The sequence below is a fragment of the Alligator mississippiensis genome, chromosome 2, assembly GCF_030867095.1.
Source record: "Alligator mississippiensis isolate rAllMis1 chromosome 2, rAllMis1, whole genome shotgun sequence".
Lineage (NCBI taxonomy): Eukaryota > Metazoa > Chordata > Crocodylia > Alligatoridae > Alligator > Alligator mississippiensis.
In genome coordinates this window covers 260,922,033-260,949,328 of record NC_081825.1, presented here as the reverse complement: position 1 = coordinate 260,949,328, position 27,296 = coordinate 260,922,033, and the positions used below count along the sequence as shown (strand labels likewise).

The following is a 27,296-nucleotide window of genomic DNA, read 5'->3' as shown; positions in this document are numbered from 1 at the left end:
CAGAGTCTGTGCTGCCACTGCCTCCCCCAGCAACACCTGAAGACTGGCACTGTTCTACACTTGGGCTGATACAGTTTGTTGCTCTCTGTTCCACTCCCTTCTGCTTTTACTTTCTCTAGTGAACTCTACCTAGAAAAGCTGGGAAGGATAATATGAAGGTTTGTATATACAATGAATGTTCTCCTAGGTTTGAAACACCTCCATTTTGGGCAGCCTTCACTCTGCTGCCTGCCTGGCTCCAGTACAAACTTCAGTCACAGTCCCATGCTTTTCTCAAATAATCCAATGCCATCTCATACAGTTTCCTTTCCACTCTTTTTGGATTCTTGCCTATTGCATCTTTACTCCTGTTTTATCTTTTCTGTTTTGTGCTGATGCCTCTGCCCTAAGGGCCCGGTAGATAATATTGCTAGTTTTCTCTACAATGAATGTTTCAGGAGAGGTCAGTTCATGTCCAAGGCTGCTCCAGAGCTGAGTGAAAAATGATGCTATCTAAACTGCACATTTTTAGTGGCTTGTCTAAGCCAGGAGCTTTTCACTGTTATTCTGTGTTGGATAAGAGGAGTTCGTTGTGAACTTTTTGTATGCAGTTGGATGAAATATGCTGGCCTGTGTTATGTAGGAGATCAGATCTGATGAGCTAATGATCCCTTCAGGCTCAAAACTATGATTCTATAAATGACTCAAATGGAGTCCTTGTATTTGGCGGTGCAGAGAGAAATGCACAGCACTACAGGATAATGGATTGAGGTAGCTGTAAAATAGAAGAAGAAGAAATTATTGTATTATTTAGGAAGCAGCATGTGCTCATGTAATTAGGCTGTGCACATCATTAAACTATGCAGCTCCATGATCTTATCAGTGTTTTCTTGTTCTCCTTCCCTGCTACTTGTAACACTCCTCGTATCTGGTGTCATGTAAGACTGCAAAATCTTCTGGGCATTTGTCTTCTTTTGTGTCTGTACAGCACCCATCCCTAATGAGGCCTCTGGGCACTGCTGTGACGCAAGTAACTAACCATAATAACTGATTTGCCTATGGCAGGAAAGTTAAGCTTGCACATTCAGCCTGGACCATGACATGTCTTGATGGAAAGGACAAAGGGGTCTTCATGGTATATGCTTCATATTTTCTTAAGGATTTTTTTTCCCTTCCAACATGGTTATGTGGGCAGTAGATTTGGGGTTGAAGTTGCTGCAGACTTAACCTGTACTTACCTGGTTGTGCTGGCAGAAAGCAGCTGCCACTGCCAAGTTAATAATGCCTGGGTACATCTACATGCTTCTGGCAGCGCTACATGTCTCCACTCATCAGCTTTGCTGCCAAAAGTGCCTTCTGGGAAGTTAGCAGCTTTTGAATGGACTGTAGCAGCTGGCAGAAGGTGCAGGAATGTCTACAAGTACCTTCTGCTGGCTGCCAGATGGCGGCAGAAGCTTTCTTTTGCTTAAAGCAGGTGTTGTAAGGGCTGGCAGAAAGAGGGAGTTAAACTGCCATAAAGAAGCCCTGAGGTAGGGCACACCCAGAGTTCAGCTGACAGAAGACTTGTGTAGATTAGGTCAGAAACTCCAGAAAAATGAGTCAAGCCTCCTTTCTCTTAGCATTTTAAGGCTAGAAACAATATAGTGTCCAGAGGAAAGGCAGTGACTAAGGCCCTGACCTTGCAAAGAGAATGGCACTGGTGGACCTCTGTCCCTCACAAAACCCTTCTGAGGTGAATGGGGCTTCCCATGAACCCAGAGGTGTGTCCTGATGCTTTTCTTGGTAGGATCAGGGCCTGAGAAAGTATCTGTCTTGGCTGTTTTTCCTGTCTTGATGCTGTGTGTTTCTTGCAGCATTTCTAAGCCTTGCTTTGTGAATGGGGAACTTTTGTGCTCAACTTGGGAGGAACCCATGGCTGCTTCCTGTAGCCTGAGATGTTCAGAGTTCATAGGGTTTGTCTGGAGCCTCAGGCAAGAGGTGATAAGCATGACTGCTATATCCCTAGCGCTTCATATAATCAGAGGACTGTACCCAAAACCCGGAGTGATATTATCCTCCAGCCCCTATGGGAGGCAGGTACAGATATATGATCATTACTATTTTATTGATGGGGAAATGACAATGGAAAAGAAAGGTGCCCTGCCCAAGAGAGAGCCAGTGGCAGCATCAGGATTTCAGCTCAGGCCCCTGTGAGGTCTAACTTCACATTCAAGCCTTCTGTCCACACTGCAGAGCCCACTGTGACTGCTCTGATTGATAAGAAGTCTCTAGGAGGGAGACTATCTTGAGGAAATCTCTTTGGTTTTACTCTTGGCCTTTCGGTTTGCTTTGAGCTTGGTACCTCTGGTGGCGGTACCAGGAACTTCTGAACCATTGCCACCTGAGTAGCTCATGCATGATGCTGGCGGTATTGCCCATGCTTCTTGCACCCCTGCTAACCATGCATGCAGTAGACAGCACCATTCCCTGACTGTCCCCAAGGCATGACTCCTTTGTGGCTGCTCAGTGAGAAGGAGGAGGAGGAAGAGGAGAAGGAGGAGGGGAAGGATAGGACTCTCCTGCTTTCTGTATACCAGTGTCTGTTCTGCTAAGGAAACAGCCTCCTACTTTGTTTCTCCTTTCCAGGGCGCATGAACTATATATGGCCAATACCAGGCTGCTAGCATCTGGCATCTAAGAGGGAGGGTGGTATGAGGTAGCCTTCTAGTTTTGCGTTTGTCTTCATACAGCAGCATACCTGGCTATTGGGTTCAGAGGCCTGTTGATCCAGGCTTATCCCTAGCCAGGCTCTGCAGACTGGAGGACATGAGGTGCAGGGCAGGACTCTCAAGTCTGGAGGCCAGAGGGAAAGGGAGCTTATAATCTTTGGTTTCAAGGGTGAGGGTGATTGGGCACCTCTGTGAAGTACCATGTGGGTGTCTGTTACAAAGGTTACATGTTTGATTCTAGTTCATGTTATTCATAGGTCCCTGGGGTCTCAGTGCCACACACAGCCTCATAGGGACACAGCTGCTACTAACCTGCTGCTTTGCCTCAGCTCAGAGGCGCTTGTCACTCAGGACTGGTGCCTCACCCACAGTGACAGGACTCTTACACCTGCAGGTTATCCTCAGCCTGGGAACCCCAGGGCCAGCTAGTGTCAGTGCTCGAGCTCCTTGGAGTAAGGCATGAAGCAGGGAAATGCCAGAGGAGCTGGGAGCAGTCAGCAGGCTCACCTCAGAGCAGCATGTTTGCTAAGAAGCATCAGCGACAGCATGAGTGGCAGTGGCGAGGGGAGTGCAGCTGGGGGCTGCAGGAAGCAGCCACTGCCTCAGGCACCATCCCTCTGAGCTGTAAACATGCTGTGCTTCTTAAACCTGCAGGGATTTGCTGTGAATTCTTCATAAGGCAACAAAAACCACATGGTGTTCAAGCCATGCAAATGTCAAGTAAATACTCTAACCATAACCAGATGCTCTCAGGGCTGGGTCCTGCACAATGAAAAATCAACCACTGCTTTACCCAGCTCCACAGCTCCCCATCACCTGATTCTCCAATTTCCTAAGGCTCCAGCATACCTGACTGCCTATTAGCACTCTGCCTTATGGCAAGTGAGGGCAACATTTGCTCCATTCTTCATGTGGCCCTCACTGCTACTCATAGTGGCACTGGAAGCTCCTTCAAGGTGTATTTCCAATCTTGGAGATTCTCTTCATCACATCTAATCTTGGAGAAATGGCAAAAGAAGCAGGAGCCTCTTGTTCAGCTAGTGTCTGCATCCCTGCCTGCATCCGTGCCATGGAGCCTTCCTCCTGTATGTGCTAGTTCCTTCCCTTCCTCTCAAGAGCAGAGCCCCAGCACCAGTGTTTCACTTGTCCCAAAGGTTTTGAGTGAAGGCCAGTGAAGTTTTACGAGGCATGACATGACTGGACTACAGATCCTAACATGTAGCATGGACCATAGGATCTAGGATAAGAATAACCCTTGACTGCTAGCATTTTACTTTCTGCACAAATAGTAATGACACATTCTTTGCCAAAAGCAGTGCCAGGGCCTAATGAAGTAGGTCCTAGATTGGGCCTTGGGAGACCGTCCACAAATATATTGCACCCCCAACTTTCTGTGCTATTTTTGGCAAGGGCTTTCCCTCTGTGTCTCATTTTCTTTACCTGTAATGTATTGATAAGGCTACTGACCTGTGGTTTGAAGTGAGTGCATGACTATCTGTAAAGTGCAAAGGATTTGTATCTAGGACTGCCTACCTGAGGAATTTAAAGCTCATATGCCAGGCAGCCAACATCTCGAGATGTTTTGTTTGAAAGATTATCATGCATTCTTTGATCCATGCGTGGTTCTTTCAGCTCTCCCTGGCACTCCAGAGTGTGTATGGGAGGGACAATTAGCATTGCCTGTCTCCCTCTTGCCTGAGAGGTGATTTTGGTTGGTCCCCACTGCAAGAGCTCTGACCCCACATCTGCCTGACCCTTGGCCAGCACTTAATTTTGCCCCCAACCTGAAAATCAATCTTGCCTCATCACAGCCTCACCTCTGCTCCTTCTAGGCTCTTCACCTGCTTCCTACATCCACCCTGATTGGCCACCATTCCCCAGGAGGTAGGCAGATGTGGGCAGGCAACTAATTGGAGGATAGCCCCCTTCCCCTGGGATGGAATAGAAGGCTGGAGAGTTAGTAGCACTGAGCTTTGCCCTTCTGCTAAGGGAGGCCATGAGCCAGAGATGCATGGGGCTGTGCCAATGGGCTTGCCACAACAGGTGGCAGGGGCAGAAGGGTGTTGGTGCAGGCATTGAGCCTATCCCCAGCAGTGTGGGGAGACTGGGGTGCTGGGCTGGGGGCTGGCAGAAAGCACCTGGTGACTGTGCCTTACCCCCTACACTTCCAAACATGTCTTCCGTGGCCCCATTTCTGCTGCCAAACTCACTGTGACTCCTTGTGAGTCAGCCCTGACCTCCTGCTCCCTTCTGTACTTATTCTTTGCTCTCAGGCATCGCCTACATGGGCTGTGGATGCTCCTGTAGATGTGGTATTAGCAGGATTCTAAGGGGAGTCAGGCCAGCTTCAAGGTGTGTGGGTCGTAGTGTGTGGATGTAGGGCATGTTCTGAGAGCAGAAATGTCCCAAGCAAGCACTCTGGAGGCTGTAATGTAGCATGCTCAGATGTGGTGGCTTGGGTGCTTGCTGTGTGCTTTATCACAGCTTCCACAGTCTACACAGAGCCCCAGGGCTTGAAGTGGTCCCAGTGGTGACATTGACTGGAGTGTGAAAATGTGCCCCCAGGGCATGTGATGCATCTGTGTCAGGGACAGAGGCATGGCAGCACAGCTCCATGCCTGGGACAGCTGCATACTGCCTGGGGCAGCGCTGACTCTAGTGTGGCAGTGTGATCAGCTGCTGCTGTGGCAATGACTGCTTTTGAACCCCCACTCTCCTCCCAAAGGCAATGACCAGGGCCACTGCCCTCCAGTTTGCTACTGGTCAGGTGCCTGCCATGATGGAATGGAGTCTGGCAGGGCAAGAAGGCTCTGACTTCCTTACGTGAACTTACACCATTTTTTAATAGACTCTTGTCCTAGGCTTGGAGCTTGAGGGTCTCTTTTTGCTGGGTGGGGTTCTATCCTGGGACAGTGAGTGTCCTGTAAGGACAGAAGCTTTTCCTCTGCTCAGGACATTTTCCCTGGGTCCTTGATCCCCATCCAAGAGGTTCAGTGCCCTGGCAGGTGGGACATTAACACATCTTGAGATCCTGTCCAGGTGCTGTGCAACAGCAGCAGAATGGAACACACCTGGCCCCTGAAACCCCTTCCAGGACCTTTGTAATACTCCCGCCTCCTATCACAATATCCTGGGATCCAGTCAGCATGTCACAATGCACATGTTTATTTTGGTGCCCATGGGCTCACTGAAGGCACCCAGCAGAGCTGGATGTGGCAAACTTAGCTCATACCTTGATGCCAGGGAGTATTCAGCCAATCCACACAATGGTCAAACAAGTTTCTTGATATTTTAAGGGCTGTAGGGAAGTTAGGATGTGCTTTCAGACTGTTTGGAATTACTTGACAGACACTACTGTTTAGATATGTGTCCAGCTGCTGTCCCCAGCCTCTTCCTTTAGACCTGTCCTCACCCCACCAGGCCCCTGGTTCCCTGAGAGAGAGGGAGTGTCAGCTAGGTAAAGACCCACAGCTCTTTCCAGTCTCTCACACTCTGGATCAGAAAGTTCTGTCCACCCTGTGACATTAAGAGGGGCTAGTCCTCACCAGTAGAAGCTAGAAGACTTTAGTTCCTAGAGCCTCTGTGCATGTGTTTGTGCGTGCATGTGTGTGTATCTGAGTGTGTGCGTGAGAGAGAAAGATTGATCCAGACAAAGATTGTGGGCATCATTCTGTAAAGAATCATTGGTTTGATTCTGGGCCAAAGCAGTTGGCCTGAAGGAGGCACCTGCATTTGCCTACAGGAACCACCTTTAGATGGTGCCAGTAATTTGAGGTGAGAATGGGAAATGTTTTTGTTCTTTCATAAACCCACTGAATGGGATTTGCCAAGCACATTTAGACCACCTCAGGGAAGGGAATGAGGTGGAATTGTCTCTCATCTTGCAAACTACACAGAGTTGAGCCCAGTCAGTACTTGGGTGCGAGCCTTTCAGCAGTATCTAGTGCTATAAGTGAATATCCCTGGGTTTGTAACTCTGCTCATAAGTGCCACTCCCCTGTTTGGGGTCATAACTCCTACTTTGGGACTGGCCACACTACATTGTGTTAACGAGTCAGATTAAGCCTGGAGGCATCATTATGGCCATCTAAAATGTGTGTGTCTTAATGGTTTGATCCCAAAGCATCAAAAGTGCTTTACAAATTATACAGCTTCAGAAATTGCTCCCGTTGGCACCCTGCATGCACTGAGATGTCATCCCTTTCAGACTGGGATGTGTAGCAAGGCACATAACCATTTACAGGAGGGCAAAGTATAATCACTGATGTTGGAATCATCCCTAATGAACACCTCAACACTAGCAAAAAGTGTGCTGGGATCCTTAATGACCACAGATTGTTAGAACCACCAATAGTTCTCCTGTGAGAAGCAGCATCTCCAATGGCCCAGCTTTCCTGAGCACTGTGCTAGGGCATTGAGCTGAAGGGAGAGTACCATGTACTAAGTAACTCACTTTCCTGCCTTCTTGACAACACCCCCTGGTGCCATTGTGAGTGTGCTCCTACTGTGCCTCCTCCCACACTTGCAGGGCTTAAGTATTCTTTGGAATTTTCCCTCCAAGAGTTTAAAAAGCCCAGCCCTGTCTGGCTTCTCTGATCTCATTTGATATGTAGCTGTAAGGAGATCTGTGGTTCTTCAGGGAATGGTTCTGTTGGTGATTCGGGAGGTACTGGCTGTGGAGAGACCTCCTCATTGCTCTCTCCCTCATCCCGCTGTTTGTCACTACTTAGGCCGAATGTCTGCAGGGGACAGTGCTGCTCAGGCTGGACAGTGGCTCTTGGAACAAACCGGTGCATCAAACGTGAGTATTAGGGAATCATGTTCGAGACACCAGCTTTCTTGCTTAATGCCTCACTACAAAGTGCAGTGGGGTAACACGAGGACTAAAATAGAACATGCTCCTCCCCGGTCCTTTGGCCCTGCAGCCTCCTGTTTCTTTATCTTTGTCCACCATTTGAATCCCTTTCTCTGCATGATATCCCAGCTTCCTGTTACATGCAGAGTGCACTTCTTACGGCTAGTGCTGTGGAGAGAGTGGCACACCTCAGTACCTACTGTGGGGGCTGTTACACCTGTCGTTCCCAGAGCTGGGTTCCCTATACATGGCTGGCTTGTCTGAGAAAGACATGCACAGGTCCCTGCATGGTGTATCCTGGCTGGCCATACAGCACTGTTGTCCCTATCAGGGGTTCATGTTAATTTTGGCTAGAGCAGAACATAGACCTTTTGAGGGTAATGATGATCATGATGATTATCTGAGGCTTCAGTCTGGATCAGGTCCCCATGGAGCCGGGAACTGCACAGATGTTCAAAGACATGAGGTCAGATCCAAAAAAGAATGTAGGTACTGTACTTAAACCAGGACTTGAGTAGACTTTAGGCATCTCTATCCAAAATTTGTGATTCAAGCACACCGCCTAATCAGTGGCTACCTAATCCCACAAGGAGTCTCTCTTTTACACCTGAAAGTTCCTTCAGCACCGACAGGTCTGCTTCTGTGCAAGCCCAGTACTAACCCAGTCTGAGTAGTTCAAGGGGTGCCTATACACATGCTCTAGGGTGTGGTGGGGGCATTTTAATCAGAGTGGCTCTCAGGAGCTACTCTAATTAAAATGCTGCAGTGTCTTGTGTACTCAGTGTCCCACATTTCAAAATGGCTATGTGTAGACAGCCCTCCTGCCCAAGACCTCTTTCAATCCAGGAGTAGGTGGAGTGGTGCCTAACTTCTGATCCATGCTCAGGACATGCCTCATACATACCGACTCCAGTTAATTCAGTCAGGCCAGTTGGCCTAAGGATGACTGCTGGGTATGAGCCTGGAGCAGCCTCATTGGTGAACTTCAGGGTGTGGTGTGAGTTAGTGGACTTGGTGGGTTGGGGGGCATGGGCAGAGTGTGCTCAGACACATCCTTCCTGGGTTTGGCAGCTGACACCATCTAGATAAGCCTTTCATAGACAGAAGTACTTAGTGTTGCCCATTCGTTAGTTCTAGGTGGTTCACCCCTCAGTGTGTGGCATTCTGGATTGTCCTTGGATAACGATCTGTCCCCATGCACTGTCTAAGGAACCTAGGTGCCTGCTCCTGGTGTGGAATCCACAACCCAGAACCCAGAAGCATCTGGCTGGTGTCATGGTGCCTAACTGATAGTGGTATAAGTCTGTTACTGGATTTCATCCAAGGTCACTGCTCCCACCCAAAAAACTTACAGCGTAATTTGAAATGAGACCCAAGTGCTTGAGATAAACCAAAGAAGGGAGAGTGATGGAAGAGAGGAGTGGGGAGAAGGTCCCTGAGAAGTTACTTAGGTAGCTTATGCCTACACTGATGGTTGAAAACAGTCAAAGTCTGTAAAAAGCTACTAACTCCATTGGCTAATGGGCTGCCCTGGGAGGAACTGGGATGTGGTAGTCCTACAAGGGGAGAAGTTACATGTGAGGGAAACCATAGAAAATGTCTTAGGTATTCAGTAAGTCTTTGAACTACCCAGCACTGGGAAGCTGCTATTCTGAGGAAGCTGCATTGCTTTCTCCCTTCCTAAGGAGGGTATTTTTGAAGCTGGGTGAGTACAAATACCTGCCAGCCATCCACCATCATCCAGTAACTATGACTCCCTTAGGGCCTTGTGGGTGGGGAGTTCTTGTCCTCTCCCAGGTTGATACTTCAGAGGCTCCTATGAGTCCTTGACTGGGGCCTCCTGCAAGGCTGATTGACTCTAACACAGCACTAGAGTGGAGGGGAGTGATTTACAGGGAAATAATCCCACTGTGCAAGAGGCTCTAATGACATCATTAACCACACTAGCTGGGACCCCAGTGATGCAATTAATTACATCATAAACCAGCTCTCATTAACTGTAGATTCATTTCCTAACCTGTGGATCCTGCGTTGCTTGTAAATTTCCAAACAGATCAGTCATCTTAAACTGCAGCACAACTGACAAGAAGAGCATGTTCTGCAAACTCCTCCAGACTGATCCTGGAGAGACTATGAATGGGACAGTCTGACATCCTAGATTAAGTCTCTCTTTCCACATCAATCTCCACTGAATCCGAGTCCTGGAGTTGGCCACCTAGGGAATCCTGCACCAGCCCTTGATGGCCTTTGCCATGGTCAAATGACAAATGGCAGCTTCTAAAGTTCATAAAATGGAGAAGATTGTACCTGCTCTCCTTGGTAACCTTAACCACTGTCAACAGCAAATGGTGAGAGCAGTACTGAGAGTGAGAGAGATCTGGAAACCCTGAGCAGTAAGCAGAAGGGCTGGGAAGACTGCATTAGCTAGGCTGTCATGGTCAGGGTTGGATTGATGAATGGGACTCTTCCCAACCCTGTTCAAACCTAGTTGGACAGTGTGGCAGGGCACTTGATGGCAGATGGGGGTCAGGGCTAATTGTGAGTCAACTGACCCAGGGGGCTGGCAGGTGAGGCTAGGCCTGATCAAGAGAGTCACCTGAGTGGAGGAGGGCTAGGTTTAGACAGGGGATAAACCCAGACCCTGAGAGCAGGGCTGGCAATAACATCTTGGGAACTGGTAAAGGAACATCACCCAGCAGAAAGGCTGCCACTCCTGAATGCCAGTGAGGAGAATAACATCTGGATGCTTGTGTGATGGGCTAGCTGGCAGTAACTTAGCCCAGGGGTTTGAAAGGGCAAAAGATGATTGGAGGACTTGGGATTCCCTTTCCTCACCAATCAGGCCCCAGACTCTCACCCTCTATGTCCCCTGATTGGCCTCTTGGGTCACCTGGAGGGGATAAAAGGGGCAGCGCAGCTGACTCAAGGGAGACCAGCGGGGGACCACGAGGAAGGAGATTCAAAGAGCTGAGCTAGCGGGGCAGGAGCAGTTGCCCCAGAAGAGCCTGAAGGAATGGGACCTGCAGGCAGCAGTTGGACCCTCAGCAGTGTGGCATGTGGCTGGCAGGAGAGGCTTCCTGCTGGGCTCCAGGATTGCCTATGAGAGGCTGCAGCCAGCAGGAGAGGCTCCCCAGCTCCAGCAAGGATCTGAGCAGTGACCTGAGAGGTTCCCAGCTCTGCTTCCAGCTCCTCCAATAAGAGGCCAGGAAGCTTGATGTGAGGCCAGGGCTCCTAGAAGGTCAAGACCACTAGCAGGTTGGAATAGTACCAGCACTGGTGGCTGAGTGGTAGAGCTTCTGCCTACCATGTGGGAGTGCCAAGTTCAAGTCCTAGCTGTGGTGACTTGGAGTGAGTGAGCTAACAGGGAGGAATTCTTCTTGCAGTGGAAAGGGGCCATTGTGCTTTCTCCCCCTCCAAGTACATAGGCCCTATATTCCTTGTCATTTGACATTTTGTATTTTGTGCCTTTTTATATTTCACCAACCAGTATCGTTTGTTCTGCCATTTGTGTTTTACATTTTGGTTAACCTGCCTTTTGTCAACTGGATGAATATGTCTATGATTGTAAGTGTCTAACCTTTGTTGAATCCTGTCCTCTCGGGGCATTGTAGTGTCCCCTATGCCCCCTGGTTTATACTGGTTATGTTCCCAGTATTGTTCTCTCATTAAAAGGTATATGGTTAAGTCCCTATTGGTGGTCTGGCTCTGCTCTATAGGGGGAGGAGAGTCCCTACATCTCCCACAGCGCTTGTGCACCTGCTTTGATCCCTTCAGTTGGAGAGGGGGTACCTTTTGGAGTACAGCCTGGGTTACACTTGGGTAAGAACTAAGGGGATGGAGGAGGTTCTTGGGGACCCAGTGTGGAGGTCCAGAGCCCTGAGAAGGGGGATGAGTGCCCCTGTTGATAAGCTGGATGAGCCCAGAGAGAGAGGGGCTGAGTGCACAGGGGCCTAGTGAGAGGCTGGGTGAGCCCTGGGAGAGGGGCTGAGAATCTGTGGGCCTACTGAGGGGCCAAGAGAAAGAGGCCGAGCGTTTGGGAGACCTGGTGGAAGGTCTGGGTGAATCCAGTCAGTGGGGCAGAGTGTGGGGGCCTATTGAGGGGTCCGGACAAGCCCAAAAAAGGAAGGGGCTGCATTGGGGGAGATGTATGGAGGGCTCCGGGCAAGCCTGTGGATTTCTTCTTCTACAAGCCTAGAGAGATAAGGAGCGAGTGACTTTGGAGGGCCCCAAGAGGGCAGACCCACAGAGACAAGAGGGCTGACAGCTGGAGGACTGACCCTGGAATCTGAACTGGCCTGTGCAGGGCCAGGGCCCAGGAGGGGCTGAAGGGTAAAACAGACCATGGCAGAAACTGTCAGAGCCAGGAGAGCCTGGAGTTCTCGACTGGCCTGAGGCGGGGCCAGGGCCTATGAGAGGCCAAGGTCTTTGTGTGGCCAAAGCTGAGAGAAAGGGGGTCAAGGGGCATGCAGGCTACGATGACGATGGCTGGTGCTAGGCCAAATGAGGAGGAGGGATTAAGGAAAGGGGTCTGAGAGTGAGCTGGGGGCCAGGGATGCAGGACTCAGAGGGGAGATGGAGTCAGGGCCAGGGGGCCTGGTGGTTAGGAGCCCAGGAGGGGAGTCCAGAGCGGGACAAGTAAAATCAAGAAAGCCTGAAGACCAGTCCTGGGTAAGACCTGAAACTGCACCCTACTGGAGCTAGTTAGCATGGTGGGGCTGCTGCCTGTGGTGGGGCAGCCTCCATGAAATGCCATGCATGGGCCATTCCAGGGGAAAGGCAAGGATAGGGTGCCAGAAAGCCTCAGCTCCCACTGCCTTGTGGGTTACCCCATGGAGGGGGGAAGGCTAGGAAAGCACACCCTGACAGAAAAGCACTCGGCCAGGAAGACCATGAACACTGAGGCCCAACGAGGGGCCAGAGAAGACCGGGACCACATGGGTCCAGTGGCCCAGCGAGGGGCCTGAGGCCTAGAGTGTAGCCCAGTAAGCATGGTGGGATCACAGAGGTCCAGAGACCCAGAAAGGAGCTGAGAATAAAGAGCAGATCTGGACAGGTCTGAGGGCCTCGAGAGTGGCCGGGAAATTGGAGAACTAAAAGGGTCTAAGACGAGGCCCTGAAAGGGGCTGGCATCCCAGAGAGGGGTTGGAAGAGAGACTGAAGGGTCTGGCAGCCTGAGCAGGGCTGAGAGGGAGACTGAGGGGTCTGGCAGCCCAGGAAGGGGCGGTGTGAAAAAACCAAGAGCTCTGAAGGCTTGGAGTGGGGCTGAGAGAGGCTAAGGGGGTGGAAGGCCCAATGAGGGGTTGTATCAGCAAGTGGTTGAACATCTGTAGGGATGCCATCTGTGAGGCATGGGGCATGGTGTAGGGAAGATATGGAGCCATGCAATTGGCCCATCAGGCCAGGACCACAGTCTGGGTGGTCACTGTAATAAGACCAGGGTAGTCTCCCACAGTCTGTATATCAACTAACATAAAGGTGTGGTGGGAAAAAGCTGGGCAGACTTCTCATAGAGCAGCGTATACCAAAAAACAAAATTTGAGGGTACCCCATGATTGACAACCTGGTGCGTGGAGAGAAGTTGGCTAGATGAATTTCTTGTGAGTGTCACAAAGGGGAATGGTAGTGAGCTAAGAAAAAGGGGGAAAGTAGGTGAAATGTCAGGAGAAAACTTCCTATTAGTGAGTTGCCAGGTTCCGTCGAGGGGGTGGAGTGGAAGCAGAAGCCTAATTTAGCAAAAATATAAAAATAGACTTGAATGAGACTACAGTAGGGGAAAAGGCAGCCCAATGGAGCTGAGGTCTCCTGGAGAGGCAGTCCATGGAGAGTGCAAGTACAGGAGACATGGCCTGCCTTGAAGAGGTCTCTGCATCTTGTTATGCACATCTCTTGGGTTGGTGCCTAATGCATGTGCCCAGAGGGGAATAAAGAACAGTACACTACTAGGGCTCCATTTCAATTATCATCTGACGACAGGATTCTGGTATTTCTTTGGTAGGGAGGAAGCAATAGATTGGGAAGAGCTGAACTGGAGTGTGACTCAGCCTTCAGAGCAAGGTTTCTCTGAGCTGGTGAAACCTCAGCCATGGCCTTTGTGGTTGCTTTCCTCATTTCCTTTTGTTTCCTCACCTGGGGGCTGTCACAGGAAGTGACTTAAATTGCCTTTTCCTATGTCTTGTCCTTTCAATTTTGTTTAAACTCAATCTCGGTTGGGAAGGATGCTGAGCCCCAGCCCCACTCCCCACCCACTCAAGAACATGCAACCTCAGTTCACTTCAGCCTGCCCAGGGAACAGATCCTGCACAGGAGACCTGTGCTTGAAGGAACTCTGGTGCCCTAGGAAGGGACAGAATCCTCTTCCCACTGCATCTTTCTCTCTCTGTGCTGTTTGTCTCTTTTTTCTGGCTTTTCCCTGTCTCGTGGCAGAGATCAGGCCTGGATGCGCCTTGCCTGCTGAATGTCACACATGCAAGTACTTTGCAGCACATTATGCTCATGTTCTTTGCTAATTAGATTTTGTTCCTTGTTGCTGTTTAGCTGCTAATGAAATGTGAAGACTTGGAAACAGATTTTTGAGGTTGTGAATGTGCCAGACATTTAAATCACAGAGATTCAAGATCAGGCCTATTCAAAGAGGAGGACTGGGGGTCTGCAGAGGTAGAAGTAAAGGTCCCACAGAGGTGATCCCACTGTGCCTCCCACACCATCATATTGTCTAATCTTGTTTTCAGTCTGTCTCCCCCAGGGCCTATCCAGCACAGTAAAGGGGCCAAGTTACAGAGTGGCATGCTGTGGCTGAGGGACAAGTTAAGACTCAATAGCTACCATTAGGTATTCCCATCTGTTTCTGCTGTAGTCAAGGCTGTGCCAAATCAGGGCATGCTTCCACCCAGCCCTTGAGCCTCCCTGCTAAACCTGCTGGCAAGTCATGTCTGTACTGGGACATTGCCACTCCCTTGGCAACTGTTTCTGATATGCTAAGCCACGGAGACAGGCAAAGCAGAATGAGGATGGTAAGGGAGCTGCCTTGGTAGAGAGAGGTGTCAGTAGCAGTACAGGTAACTTGCTCAACCATGAAGCAAAATGGTTTTCCACACCCACCCCCAGGCTAAGTATCACTCTTGTGTGCTAACCCTCTTTCAGCTAGATCGAAACTCAGGATCCACCTGCTGGGGGGCTGGAGTGAAGAGAGGAGATGGGTACAAGCTCTGCTCTTTGGGAGGTGTATATGATGCTGACAGCCCTTGCAGTCTCTACTGAGAGGACACATTTCTTAAGAACACTCTTATGTCAAGTGCTGCTTACTCTGTTTCCCCTGCTTCTGGCTGTCTCATACTTTGCTAGCAGTAAAAGGTTTCCATGGCCAAGTACATGCAAGATCCCTGGGTACTTACTGATGCAGAGGAACCCCAGAGCTTGCCTGGTATGTGGGGCCTGGTTGTCATGGGGTTTAGGAAAGCCTTTTGTTTTGCCCTTGTACGTTCTGCTGTGACAATGAGGGGTCTGTACACTCCTGAAAAAGAATAAGGTTTAATTATCTGTGCGCTATACGCTTTCCAGTAGTGCCACAGAGCCAAGGTCGGATGGCAGTATGTGGGCAGTGGTGGGAGTTTGCAAGGAAAGCTGGCCTGAGGCCTAGGGAATATGTAGGCAAAAAGAGGAGCTCATAGACTCCCCAGCTCAGTCAGTGGCTAGGTTCCCTGTTTCTCGTTGCTTTGGTTGTGCTTGGCTTCCATTTGAAAATCCCCCTGCTACGCAGCTCTGAGTGAAAGTCTCTACTACTGCTTGAAGGGGCATTTGTAGGGCATAAAATAAAGGGCAGGTTGCCATGAAGCCCAAGTGTGCGTGCTGTCTGTGTCCTTGTTGGACGAGGTTCTTGGAGTAGGTGGGCATGAAGCCAGTGTGTTTGTACCAAAGTTCCCAGCATCCTCTTTCCTTTGGGTTGGCACCATCTGACTTGACGTTTCAAAGCTGTCTCCAGGCAAGTCGTGTTTTCTTTCCATTGTAAACATGTGCAAATTCCTCTCTTTAGCATAAAAATGCACGGGCTCCAAATTCTTTCCTGCTCAGGGTCACATATCCCTGGGCCAGTGGCGCCCCTCTGCCTCTAGAAGATTTGTTCTTTTCTTTTGTGGTTAGGGGACATTCTTCCTCTGCTCATCTTTTTATAGCCTTCTCCCTGGGCTGTCACTTCCTAGCTCTGAGCTCTCTTAACGCTGGCTGATTAAAACCTTCCGTTCATTCAAGTGCTCCTGCTGTTACTCCAAATGCGCCAGAACTTGTGGTGGTGACTGAGACTGCATGTGCTCTGCAAGAGCCATTTGCCTGATGTGGGAGTTCAGGAGTCACAGCTACAGCCAGGGATCTTCCTGAGCAGAAGGGATTAGAGATGGTGCTGAATGAGGCAGCACTGGGATAAGGCTAGAGAATCAGAAGGGAGTTCTGCTGTTTGTCTTGTCGTGTTGCTGCTTGGGTTTATGCCTTAGCAGGCTGGTTTGAACCTTGCAGTCTCCTTGAAGTGTCTGCCTGACAGGGAGGGTTCATGAATGTGCCTGTAGCAAACAGACCAGAGGAAGTGTCATCTTCATCCCTCATCACCTTCACATGAAACAGCCTTGTAAACAGTAATCTATGTCATTTCCAGGGATTCCACCACCCATCCCAGGCACAGATGTCTCTGTGTTATGAACAGTTCCTAATATTGTGCTTCCCAATGTGAGCACCTGTTTTTGTCCATCTGGCTCTAATAGCGCACTTGCCCCAGTAATTTTCAATCTGGTTTCAATGGGGTCTTCTCCACTGCAATTTAGTAGTCAAAGCGGCTTAGCACAAATGCTGGCATTGGAAAAACCCTTTCTAAACAAAAACTTAGTCTTGGGGAATCTTCTGAGAATATCTAAGAGCATCTGACTTTACTCAGGTGTCAGAAGCTGCCCAGATGTTCAGTAGGAATGAGGCTGTCTTTTGTTTGCTGCAGGGTCTTACGATTATTTGGCTTCTCTGGAATAATTACGTTAACAATCTCTGTTCTGCAGCAAGGGGCCAAAGACTGACTCACCTCCCCCTCCCCACCAGAAGCCAAACAGTAGAGACCACTTTGGGCTGCCAGACATTGTCTATAAACAAATTGCAGGGCCAGTAATGGCAGCATCTTTGTCTCATTAGGGATGTGCAGTACAGAGCAGGGTTTCTGGCAGTGGGGGCTGCCTGGTGACTGCTCAAGTGCCTGCCATTGTTTGCAAGGATTAATGAAAAGGACACTGTCAACATGCTTGGCCCTGACAAAGCTCCCCCACAGCAGGGATAGTAAAGCTCAGGCAGGACTTAAAGCAAGACCTTTCTAATAATCAATGATGTGTAAACATTGTTTAGTCCACAGCAAGGGCCCCCCTTCCCCCCATCTTCTGCTGGAATTTACATTGCTGGGGCAATTTTTAAAGCTGTCAAGGGGAGCTGGGTATCCCAGTCCCATTAATTTTTCAACCCTCATGGTCTTTATTTTCTGATCTCCTGCTCTTGTAAATGGAGCAATCAGGAAATCCATCTTAATAGCAATGCCACCAGGGAGAAGGTATCTGTGTGCTAGAGCAGGAGGAATTTGCATATAGACTGCAAGGCAATCTGGTAGCTTTGCTCTCTTCAGCCTAGAGTCAGGAGAGAAAGAATAGCCCAAAGTCTGCCTGTCTTCTTCAAGTTCTAATGCCTGTAACCTAGCAGGCAAAGTGACTTCCCCCCTCCTCCACTTGGTTCTCTGGGGCTTTCTTCCATAGTTGTACATGAGCAAACCCAGATCTCAAGCAGAACTTTCTGGCCATGTTTTTTTTTTTTCCAGTTTCTGGAGCTGAAGTGCAATGAACCAGAAGGGAATTTTCTGAGATTCAGTGTGGGGAGACTCAGAAACATGGAAGTATATGTGACTCCAGGACACTTAGACATTTCCTGCTATGCAGGCTTGGTGAGCAAATGCAGTGAGCTTTGAGTCACCAGAACAAGTTATCAACCACTTGGAATGTTGCTTTGTCCCTACCCAGGCAGGCACTTGACAGATCAACAAACTGAGTTGCATACAGAGCATCCTGTGAAGCTCCAAAGGGCTCATCCTCAGCACATTGCACTTGTAGAATGAAGCTTTTGTACCATGTTCATCCCTAGCATCTCATATGACTCCATCCCCTCTGCTTAGCCTTGACTTCCTATGGTCCCCAACCTCAGCTTACTATTCACTACCACTTGCTCACTATTTCCCTCTTTGCTTAGCTTGGGAATCTTTCAAAAAGTGGCCTCTGCCTGGCTCCCAGGGCATCTTTGGGAATTGGGCTGCTTGCCCAAAATAAAGGCAAGAGTGTTTTGCAAAGATGAGGCGCGAGGGGGCAATTTGGCAGGAGAGCAGAAGAGGTAGGACTGCTGGGACAGAAAGCGACCTCTACATTATTCCATGTTACAAGATCTGTTGACAAGTCTCTGCCAGTCCTTGGGGTGACAACTCTAGATAGTCAGGGAAGAGCAGGGTGATCTCCCTTCTGAGAGAGGCTGTTAAATTTCTGAAACATGTTTTTACTTAGGGCTGCAGAGTTAAATACATGAATCCAGTTTACAGTAGTGTAAGAATGATGAAGGATTAGGTCTCAGGGAATGTACCAAGCTAGGTTAGTCTCTAGTTCTGAATGGATTCATCGTACAACCTCAGACAAGGCTCTTAACTACTTTGTAGCTTATTTTCCCATCTTTAAAATGGAGACAATACTTTCTTCCTGTCCTACCTATATTTGTCCTCTCTTCTTAGACTGCGAGCACTCTGGGGGACAGATTCTTTCGCTCTGCATATGTTTTCACTGCAACGTTAACTCACGGCACTGCTCATGTGCTGTCCCCAACTCTCCTGTCTGTCCACACCCCACTCCCATCTCATTCATGAGGAGTGGTGCTTTCCGTGTGGGTTAGCATATCTGGCTGGAGGAATATGTTAGAGCAGTGGTTCTGAACCTTTTAGACTCAAGGCACCCCTCATTACACTCAAGGCACCCCCTGGAAAATACCAGTTCTTTGCTTTCACTCATGTTTTGAGGATGGAAAAATACTAGAGCAATCTGTCTGTTGCAAAGACCTTGACCACAACCGGTTAGAATGTTTTTGACACCCTGGTTCCTATTTGAAATCTTTAGGTTTATCTTGTCAATCATGTGTAGGTGTTTGCACACCTAACAGTGCTAATATAGCATGGTACTCTTAAGAGGATCTCACAAAACCCCGGGGTGCTATGGTATACCTGGCTGAGAATTGCTGGGTTAAGACAGCCTGGGTTCCACTTTCGCTCTAAGTCGTAACCTGTCCACTTTGTGGTTAGAGGCAGATTATATTACTCAAGTGCTGTCACCACAATTCCACCTCTGTGCCAGGAAGGCTAGACAGATTCTCCCATAATTCACAGGGAGAGAACAGTAGGGAACTCCAGCTTATTGTAGTACAAAGGATTGTGGGATATGCCCCCAGAAGTTCTAATGGCATACATGTATAAGTGTGGGGCTAGTGAGGTCCTTTCCAGTACTGTGTTCCCAATCTGGATGCTCATGTTGAGGAGCCAGTCTCCTGTGTTAGCACTCTAGCAAGGATTTATATCAGGCATGGCCAACCCACAGCATCCATGCCACAAATGGAATGGGCAGATTCTGTGTGGCACATTAGCTCTGGCCACTCAATAACAGGAGGTGCTGATATGAAGACAGGCATGTACTTCCAGCTGTGTGGAGGAGCTGGACAGAGGAGGTGTCAGGTCTCACTGGTGAGAGCTAGATTAACCCTTCCCTGCCCCTGCAGCTGCCACTGAATTTAGACTTTGGATCCCTATTCACCAAGTCTCCATATAAGGTTGCAGCAGTTGCAAGGACAGGGAAGAGTTAACCTGGCTTTTGCAGGAGTGTCCTGCCCCTGGTCTGTTCTGGCACCCCAGGGTGGCAAACTCTGTCAGGTTTGCCTCTGGGGCTAGGGACAGACATTACACATAAACAAGTTTAAGTGATCAGAAACTGTTTTTAAACCTATAACAGACCAGCTAGCTGTTCAGTGCATGTAAACTAGTTTGAAAATGGCTGAAACCGATTTGAGATAAACCTGGTTGAACGTAGTATCAGACTTAACTGATTTGGGTCAAATAGGTTTATGCAATGTGTGTCCCAGGCCCCTTGCTGGTTTAAGGTAAACCAGACACCCCCAGCATGCTCTCTGGGCTGGGCTGGGCTGGGCTGGGCTTCCTGCTCCACAGCAGAGCTGGCCCCTCCCCTTTGCTCCCTGCCTGCATCTCCACAGAGGCTGTAGGCTGCTCCCCCTGCCCTCTCCCTTACCACTCCCTGCTAAGCAGGAATTCCCCCCTCCCCTCTGCCTTGCAGAGAGGTGTCTGTATATTAGCTAGCAGACCACATGCTGGCTATGGTCTATGCTCAGTGGACAGGTAGAATCAACATACAGAATAAACAGGTAGCTGGAAATGTCCCTCTGTTGTTTTCTTATTGGGATTATAAACACTGTTATCAATTCCTTGCTGGGCTAATCAGAGCATCCTGCCAGGGCCTGGCCACGCCTCCCTCAGCTTAGTGCTGTAGAAGGGAAGGGAGGACTGCTCTAGCCCCCACTCCCACCACCTTCTAGCCTGAGCCACTGCAGGCATGTGGCTGCATGTCTGAGATGTCTGTGTAGTTACAAACTGATTTAGCCTAGCCAGGTTAGACTAACCTGCAAAGATTGGATCAACTCAGGCTCAAGCTTTTAGAATGTCTGTCCTTAGTCCGGGAGTAGGATCAGAATGGCACTTGAGGGAAGGGCCCCTGGGTTTAACTTGTGACCATACCTGCCAAAAAGTTTGGTCATCATTGTTTTGTATTCTGGAAGTAGCGAACACAACAGGGGCTTGATCTCTGAGGAAACCTCTGGCTGCTGCTGTTCTGTCACTGCTATTACTTTTATTAATACTATTGCAGTGTTTGCCAAGTCTCACACTTTTATTGTGAGTCCTGAGACACTTGAAGCTCCAGCTCCTGGAGCCAAGTGATTACATGAGAAGCTTGGCTTTCATTTACAAAGAGTAACCTTCTAGAGAAAGTTGTAGAGAAAAGCTTGAAAGCACAACCTGAGTATAACCAGGGGACTCAGAAACCAGGAGGCAGAGAGAAAGAATCCAGTTGGTTTTTTTTATCTTGAGATTTTTAAAGTTCATCTTACTGTTTTTTTGGGGCCTGACTCATGATTTTCACACACTTGGAGTTGGCAGCACTGCTCTTGCATGATTCCTGTGTTGCGTATCTAGACTGAGGGAAAACCACTTGGTTTTAAGAGTGCTTTCAAGTTCTTTTCTAAGCCTGCAGGGGAAGCTTGGGAGGGAATAGATCCAAGAGCTGGAAAATTCCAGCTAGGGCAGGTCTCCAGCCAGTCTGCCTGAAGAGAATGGGATCCCACTCTCCTCCTTCCCCTCTTTGATTTCAGCAACCCAGGGAACCCTGTAAAACCATCTCCCTGATTGCTGGGCTCCTATGAAAGTGGCTTAGTCTAGAGCTGATCTGATTATCACTGTTTGTGGGGGACTGTTGGAAGTGCTGGGATCCTTGTACTGGGGTCTTGGCTTCAGCAAACTCCTGCAGTGTTTCAGCAGGTGAAGCGGTGTTTGAAATGGCAGGCTTCATGCCAGGGCTAGGTGAAAAAGATGGAGGTCCTTGTGTGTTTGCTGGGAGCAGAGCCAGCTTTAGGCTGGGGCAAATGATAGTCACGTGGGGCCCTGCACATTGGAACAGAGCTTGACAATCCTTCTCTTAAGCTCTGGGGCAATGCACCATGTGAACATTTTGTACATGTAATGAATTGGGTAAAATACATTTTGCATGCTGACATAATGTGTGGTATTTCTTTCTGGCAGTAATATTTCAGCAGGCTGTCAACTGTCCACTGTTAAGGGGCCCCCTTGTTTTACTTTTGTCCTTGACCCTGCAGTTTGTGTGGCTGGCCTTGGCTATGAGAAAGGGACATGGATTTTAAGTCCCATTTTAATATTTCTAAATTATGTCGTGCCCCCCCCCGTGTTCTGGTCTTTACTGGGACTGGTAATTCCTGCCTGACAGGGGCCCTGTCTTTGCTGTGGGATCTGTACAGGGCATTGATTCACTTTGAGTGGTGTAATTTAAAGTCTTGGCTTTAACCTCTGAAGCCCCAAGTGGTTTGGGGCCTGTGTGTCTCTGACATCTATGCCTCTCTGCACAGTAACACTTGTGACAGGTCATTTTCATTAAGGGGAGTGGAGGGGGTGCTCTTTCCACATGGCTTTAGAGCCCTAGCAAGGTCTTTTTCCTTTGAGTTTTGGAGTGAGGTGTATGTGGAAATGGCATGGTCAGAGCTGTGAATGCCTTCATTGTCTCTGTGCCTTGAGTGATGCATAGATGCTCAGATCCAGCAGTGATTGGTGTTGAATGGGAGCCCTTGGAGAGGAAGAGGAGGGCTTGTTAAATATGTGGCTAACTCAGAACATGGCTGGAACCTCAGCCTGTGTTAGCTTCCAGAAGACCTGCACTGTCTGATCATGATGAGGCAGAAGTGCTCCTTGCGTATTTCAACTCCTCCAAAAAAGGTCCCAGCTGGTTGAGCCTCAGGTCAAGGCTGAGGTTTCTTCTTGCATTTTCCAAACAGGTTCCCTGAGCTCCAAAATCCAAACCTTTGGAGGGGCTTCTCTAGGCCAGGGCTTCTTTATGTCGAAGGGGGCACCACCCATTTGGTGCCCCTCTAGCAGTCGATTCTGTTTGCTCTGTTTCCCAATGAAAAGCAACCAGCAGGGGCCTGCTAAAGCAAGCTGCAATTTCTTGGCTGTTACTGGCTGGATTTAGAAGCCCAATTTGATGCCTGTTAGCTTGGGCTGTGTCAGGGCCCGGCATGTAGTTAATGGCATTTTCCTTCCAGAACTCAGGCTGAAGCTGATGTGCTGTAATTAGGAACACACACGGGCCCTGAGAGTGATTTTGGCATGAAGTTAATGAACTGTAAGTCCCTGTAAGTGGTGAGGAATTTGAGCATGGTGACTTCAGACTGAGCTGGCAGAGGGAGCACTGGAATGTTCCAGAGAGGACAGGACAGCTCTGGGGGATCGGTGCAGGGGAGCCATAACGATGTAACAATGAAATATTGCAATAAAATTAGACGGTAAAATGAAACCAAATATAACAGTTCCCCAGAGGCTGCTCAGGCACGTTGTTGTCAGCCTCATTCTTCTCTCCTACCCCTCCTTACGCCATCACTGCCTCCTATTGTTCTCAGCTTAACTGAGACCCTGTTCCTGCAATGAGTTCCACATGGGGATCAGGGTTTTGGACACATTTTTGGGCAGACCTCTGGCCCCATTTCTGCTTTGACTTATACCAATGTAATTTGGGAGCAGTTGAGCTGAGGTCAGAGCCTGAATCTCTCTCTGCATTGTGACTGACCTGTGCTAGTGATGCTCAGTTATATAGTGTGGAGTTTTTACCTCCAGGGCACTGGTTCCAAACCAGCCCAGGGCAAGAGGTACATGAACAGTGTTAGGCTAATCTTCTTCCAGACCCTGCCCCTTGGAGCTGAAGGAAAAAGGAGGGTGGAGATTGTCTAAAGCTGGGCATACTGCATTACTCCACTCCTCAACTGCATGGAAGGGTCGCCAGGGGCAGCACAGAGCCTGTTAACTGGTGCGCCATGTATGTCTGTTCACTCTAATCCATGTCTCCTCAGCTGTCTGTGACCCTCCCTGCCAGAACAAGGGATCCTGTAATCGGCCTCAGGTCTGTATCTGTCGCTCGGGCTTTCGGGGATCCAGATGTGAAGAAATTGCTCCAGAACAGGAATACCATCCTCCCAGCTTTGTAACTGCTCACCAGCCCCCAACAGGCTCTCTTCTGAGAAGTAGCAGTGCAGAAGCAGAAGTTTTGTCAAGAAGGGCCCAGCCATCCATCCTACAACAACCACCTACTGGGTAAGTGACCCTGGTAGCCAACGGGAAATCAGTCTCCTTTACAAATGTAGATAGACTCAGAGGCTGGGCCATACCCAGCTTCCACTCCAGGCCCCAAAGTGCTTCATGTGTGAGATGTGTGCTTTGCTTCTCCAGAGAGGAAATCTAGGGTGCTGACAGAAGTGATTTTACAGCTGTGCCCTGACAGAAGTGTATGGCTGCAGAGCACTTTAAAAGTGCCCAATCACATGACAAATTAACCCTCGTTTAATGAGGTGAAGGGGCTCCAAAGCAGAGCACCTTCATTAACTTTGGTTTGTCTCTGCGTGCGAGCAGGTCTGCCACCCAGTGCTGTCTTCAGGATGGGAGGGGAAGAAGGCAAAGGAACAGAGGAGGGAGCACTGGTCTGGGGTTTGCCCAGCCTGCAATGGAGAAGGGCAGGGCAGGTGGATTAGAGCCCCCACACCCCTGAGGGAGCTCCGAGTTGGGGGCTCCAATCCACCCGCCCCTCCAGTGCAGGCTGGGCAGACCCCAGACCGCAGCTCCCTCCCTTCTCCCACTCCCATCCTGAGCTGGGAGGGGCATGGTGTGGGGCTAAGGGAGAGAGACTACAGACACCAATGGCCCAAACAGTGAATGTCTGTTGGGTTGGGGGAGGGCGGGAGGGGGTCGCTGTAACTCATGGTGCTTTCTGTGAAGCACCATGAGTTACAGTGGGGAGCTGCACATCTGTCAGTGCCTCTAGTTTCCATTCCAAGTCACAGTTTCCTCCTTGTGGTTGTGACAGCAGGAGAGAACTGGTGCTGGGATATGTGCCCAATATGCCTTCTAAGAGATGACTGGATTTGCCCCAGTGCTGTGTCCTGTTGTGAACAAATGGGACTTGGGGTGAGGTAGTGATAAGTGCTGAGGGAAGAGCCTCACATAGCAACAACATTTCCCCTTTGTCCAGGGAAGAAGCAGCATTAATGGTCTCAGCAAGGACAACTGCATAGTATTTTAAATAAAGGGGCATGCAAAACTATTTCATGATAGGACTATTTCTAGGCAAACCTCACAAGTAGGTACATAGGTTGGAAGTGTCCAATTATACAGGTAAGAGCAAAGCTAGTTGCTTGAGTGAGAATATAGCCAGGTGTTTCTAAGGTTCATCTGATATCCTAGGAGAAAAAGAGCTGGTGCAGTTGTTACATACCCTTGTCGTATACTGTTGTACTTGGCATGATTTCTATATGTAGAAAAGTACATAGGTATCTGACACAGGATTGTTTGCTTTAGGCAGATACATACCTGCTGTGAATTTGGGATTGTATATAAAAGAGACTGTTCCCCTTTTAGTGAGTATGGTATAGTATAGGGGCGGGCAATTATTTTGGCTGGAGGACCACTTAATGAGTTTTGGTGAACTGTCGAGGGCTGCAAGGGTAGCCCCGCCCCTTGAAAGGTGCCCTGGCCCCCAGTCACAATCTTGGGACTGGAAATCCCACCCCCTAATCCCTGACCTTTGCCACCAGCAGTCCCTCCCCTTGCTCCCAGAATAACTCCTTTTGGGAAGGGGGTTTTCCATCTTGAAACTAGAAAAAAAAAATTACAGTTTTCCCTCACTTTATGTGGGTTCTGTATGTGTGAATTCGCTCTTATGCGATGACCCTTTTTATACCAAAAATTCATTATATACAAGGTAAATTATACTTATATGCCCTGCAACAGCCCAGAGCCTGCATGCCCTGTGGTGCCTTTCCACCACCACCAACAGCCTGCAGCCCCAGCCTTGCCCCATGCCCATTCCAGATTCACCCCAGCATGAGCAGAACAGTGAGAACCCACACTCACAGCCTCAATCCTAGCCCACTCCGCACTGCCATGGCTTGTCCTGCCTCCCCGTGGGCACACAGCAGGGCTGGGGTAATTCCGCAGCTGGACTGCCTTTCTAGGCCTTTCCCAGCCCTGCAGTACCAGTGGGGACCTGTGTGCACAGCCCTGACCCAGCCCACCCCGTGCCTGCTCCAGACTCACCTGCTCTGAGCAGCAGCCAGGCAGAAACTGTTGCTCAGCAAGGAGGAAAAAGCAGCCCTCCCCCTCGCTGCTGTTGGGCCATTCCTGCTGCAGCTGCCTGGAGCCCGTGCTGGTCTGCTCTGTGTCTCTGTTGCTGTCACCGCCACCTTTGGGTTGCACAGCAGGGCAGCAGTGGCAGCAAAGAGCAGCTTGGTGCGGGCTCCAGGCGGCTGCAGAAGGATGGGCCCGGCAGCGATGAGGAGGAGGGGCTGCTTTTCCACTGTGCTGAAGAAGTTTCTGGCCAGCTGCTGCTGCTGCCACTGCTGAGCCTGGGCAGGCGAGTCTGGAGAAGGTGTGGGGTGGGCGAGAGCGGGGCTGTGTGTGCAGGTCCCCACCAGTACCATGGGGCTGGGGTCAGCAGCCTCAGCACCAGAAGGAGCCACCACTGCCTGGGCTGCCTAGAAAGCCAGTCTAGCCACGGGGCTGCGTCAGCCCCTCTGTGTGCCCAGGGGGCAGCAGGATGCACCACAGCTGGACAGTGCCTGGGCGAGGCAGCACCAAGGGGCTGGCTATGGGCCGGACAAAGACCCTCTGTGGGTCGGATATGGCCCACAGGCTGTATTTTGCCTACCTATGATGTAGTATGATTGCAGGTTGGTGTAGTTCCTTGTCTGTTTCTCACATATTAAAAATAGCTCGTTGGCTACAGTCCAGCTTCCTCAAAGCAGCTTTAAGATGGGCTAAGCCAGGGGTTGGCAACATTTTTGGGCAGAGTGCCAAAAACACATGCTACCTCACCTTGTAAGATGTTGGTGTTCCAGGGGTGGATGGCAGGGGAGCTGCAAGGGGCCCAATCCTTGTTGTGGCAGTGCAGCCCTGGCTTTTTCCCCACCAACCTCCCTGAGGCACTTGTGCCAAGCAAAATGCCTTCATGTGCCACACTCTGGCACCCGTGTTGGGGGTTGCCTACTCCTGGGCTGAGCCAAGCAGAAATCTGTTCCCTACCTTGTACTTAAAGTCACGCTTTAACAGGAGGGTTTTCCTTCTGTGGGTCTTTGGGAGGCAATACACTTCCTAGCTACTTATGTTAATTTTCCTGAAATAACTACCTCTGTTGTATTTTTGGGGGGTGAGGGTAGCACTTCCTAGAATGTCCCAGGCCAAGATTTTGTCAAAGTATGTGTTACCATTTCTTTGTAATAGGGGTGCACTGATAAAGATATTTTGGCTGATACCTATGGCTGATTATTAACCGGCCATATCTGCCAATACCAATCCAATAGCTGATATGTAGCCTGGCAGCTTGGAGAACAGTGTCCAGCTGGTAAGTCTGTTGGGGGGAAAGGGCATGGGGGAGAGAAGGTGCTTGGAGAAGTGCAGGTTAAGGTCCCCACAGTGAAGGAGGGAGTAGGGCTGGGGCAGAGGCAGGTGCTACCCAGGCAGGGTGGGGTGGGGTGCAGGGCGGAGTCATGGACAGCTGATCCAGGAGGCATGGGGGTGGGGGGCGGTGCGCACCCCTGGGGGGGATGGGCTGGACTAGGGCTGTGCTTGGGGTGGACGGGGGCGGTGCTGGAAGGAGGGGGTTATGGGGTAGCTATGGAGAATTTTGGGATGGCCATAACCCACCCTGTAGCCCCACTCCCAGTGCTGCTGCTGCCACTGCTGTCCACCCCAAGCCCAGCTGCAACCCAGGCCTGCCAGGAAGAGGCTAGTGCAGCCCGCCCTTGCCCCACACACAAATCCAGGGGGGTACATGACCCTCATGCCTCCCCTGGAATGCGCGCAGGAGCGGGAAGCCGCCCTGCTCCCT

At 49.8% G+C, this 27,296-nt stretch overlaps 1 protein-coding gene across 9 annotated transcripts in view; it reads left to right on the top strand.

The window, feature by feature from the left end:
• LTBP2 (latent transforming growth factor beta binding protein 2) overlaps positions 1-27,296 on the top strand; it is a 160,068-nt gene that overhangs the window by 33,919 nt on the left and 98,853 nt on the right. For all 9 annotated transcript variants that reach the window (XM_059723087.1, XM_014611321.3, XM_014611323.3 and 6 more), the window contains exons 2-3: positions 7,418-7,488; positions 23,272-23,512. In XM_059723087.1, coding sequence (XP_059579070.1) covers positions 7,418-7,488; positions 23,272-23,512 — 312 coding nt within the window. The remainder of the gene's footprint in view (positions 1-7,417; positions 7,489-23,271; positions 23,513-27,296) is intronic.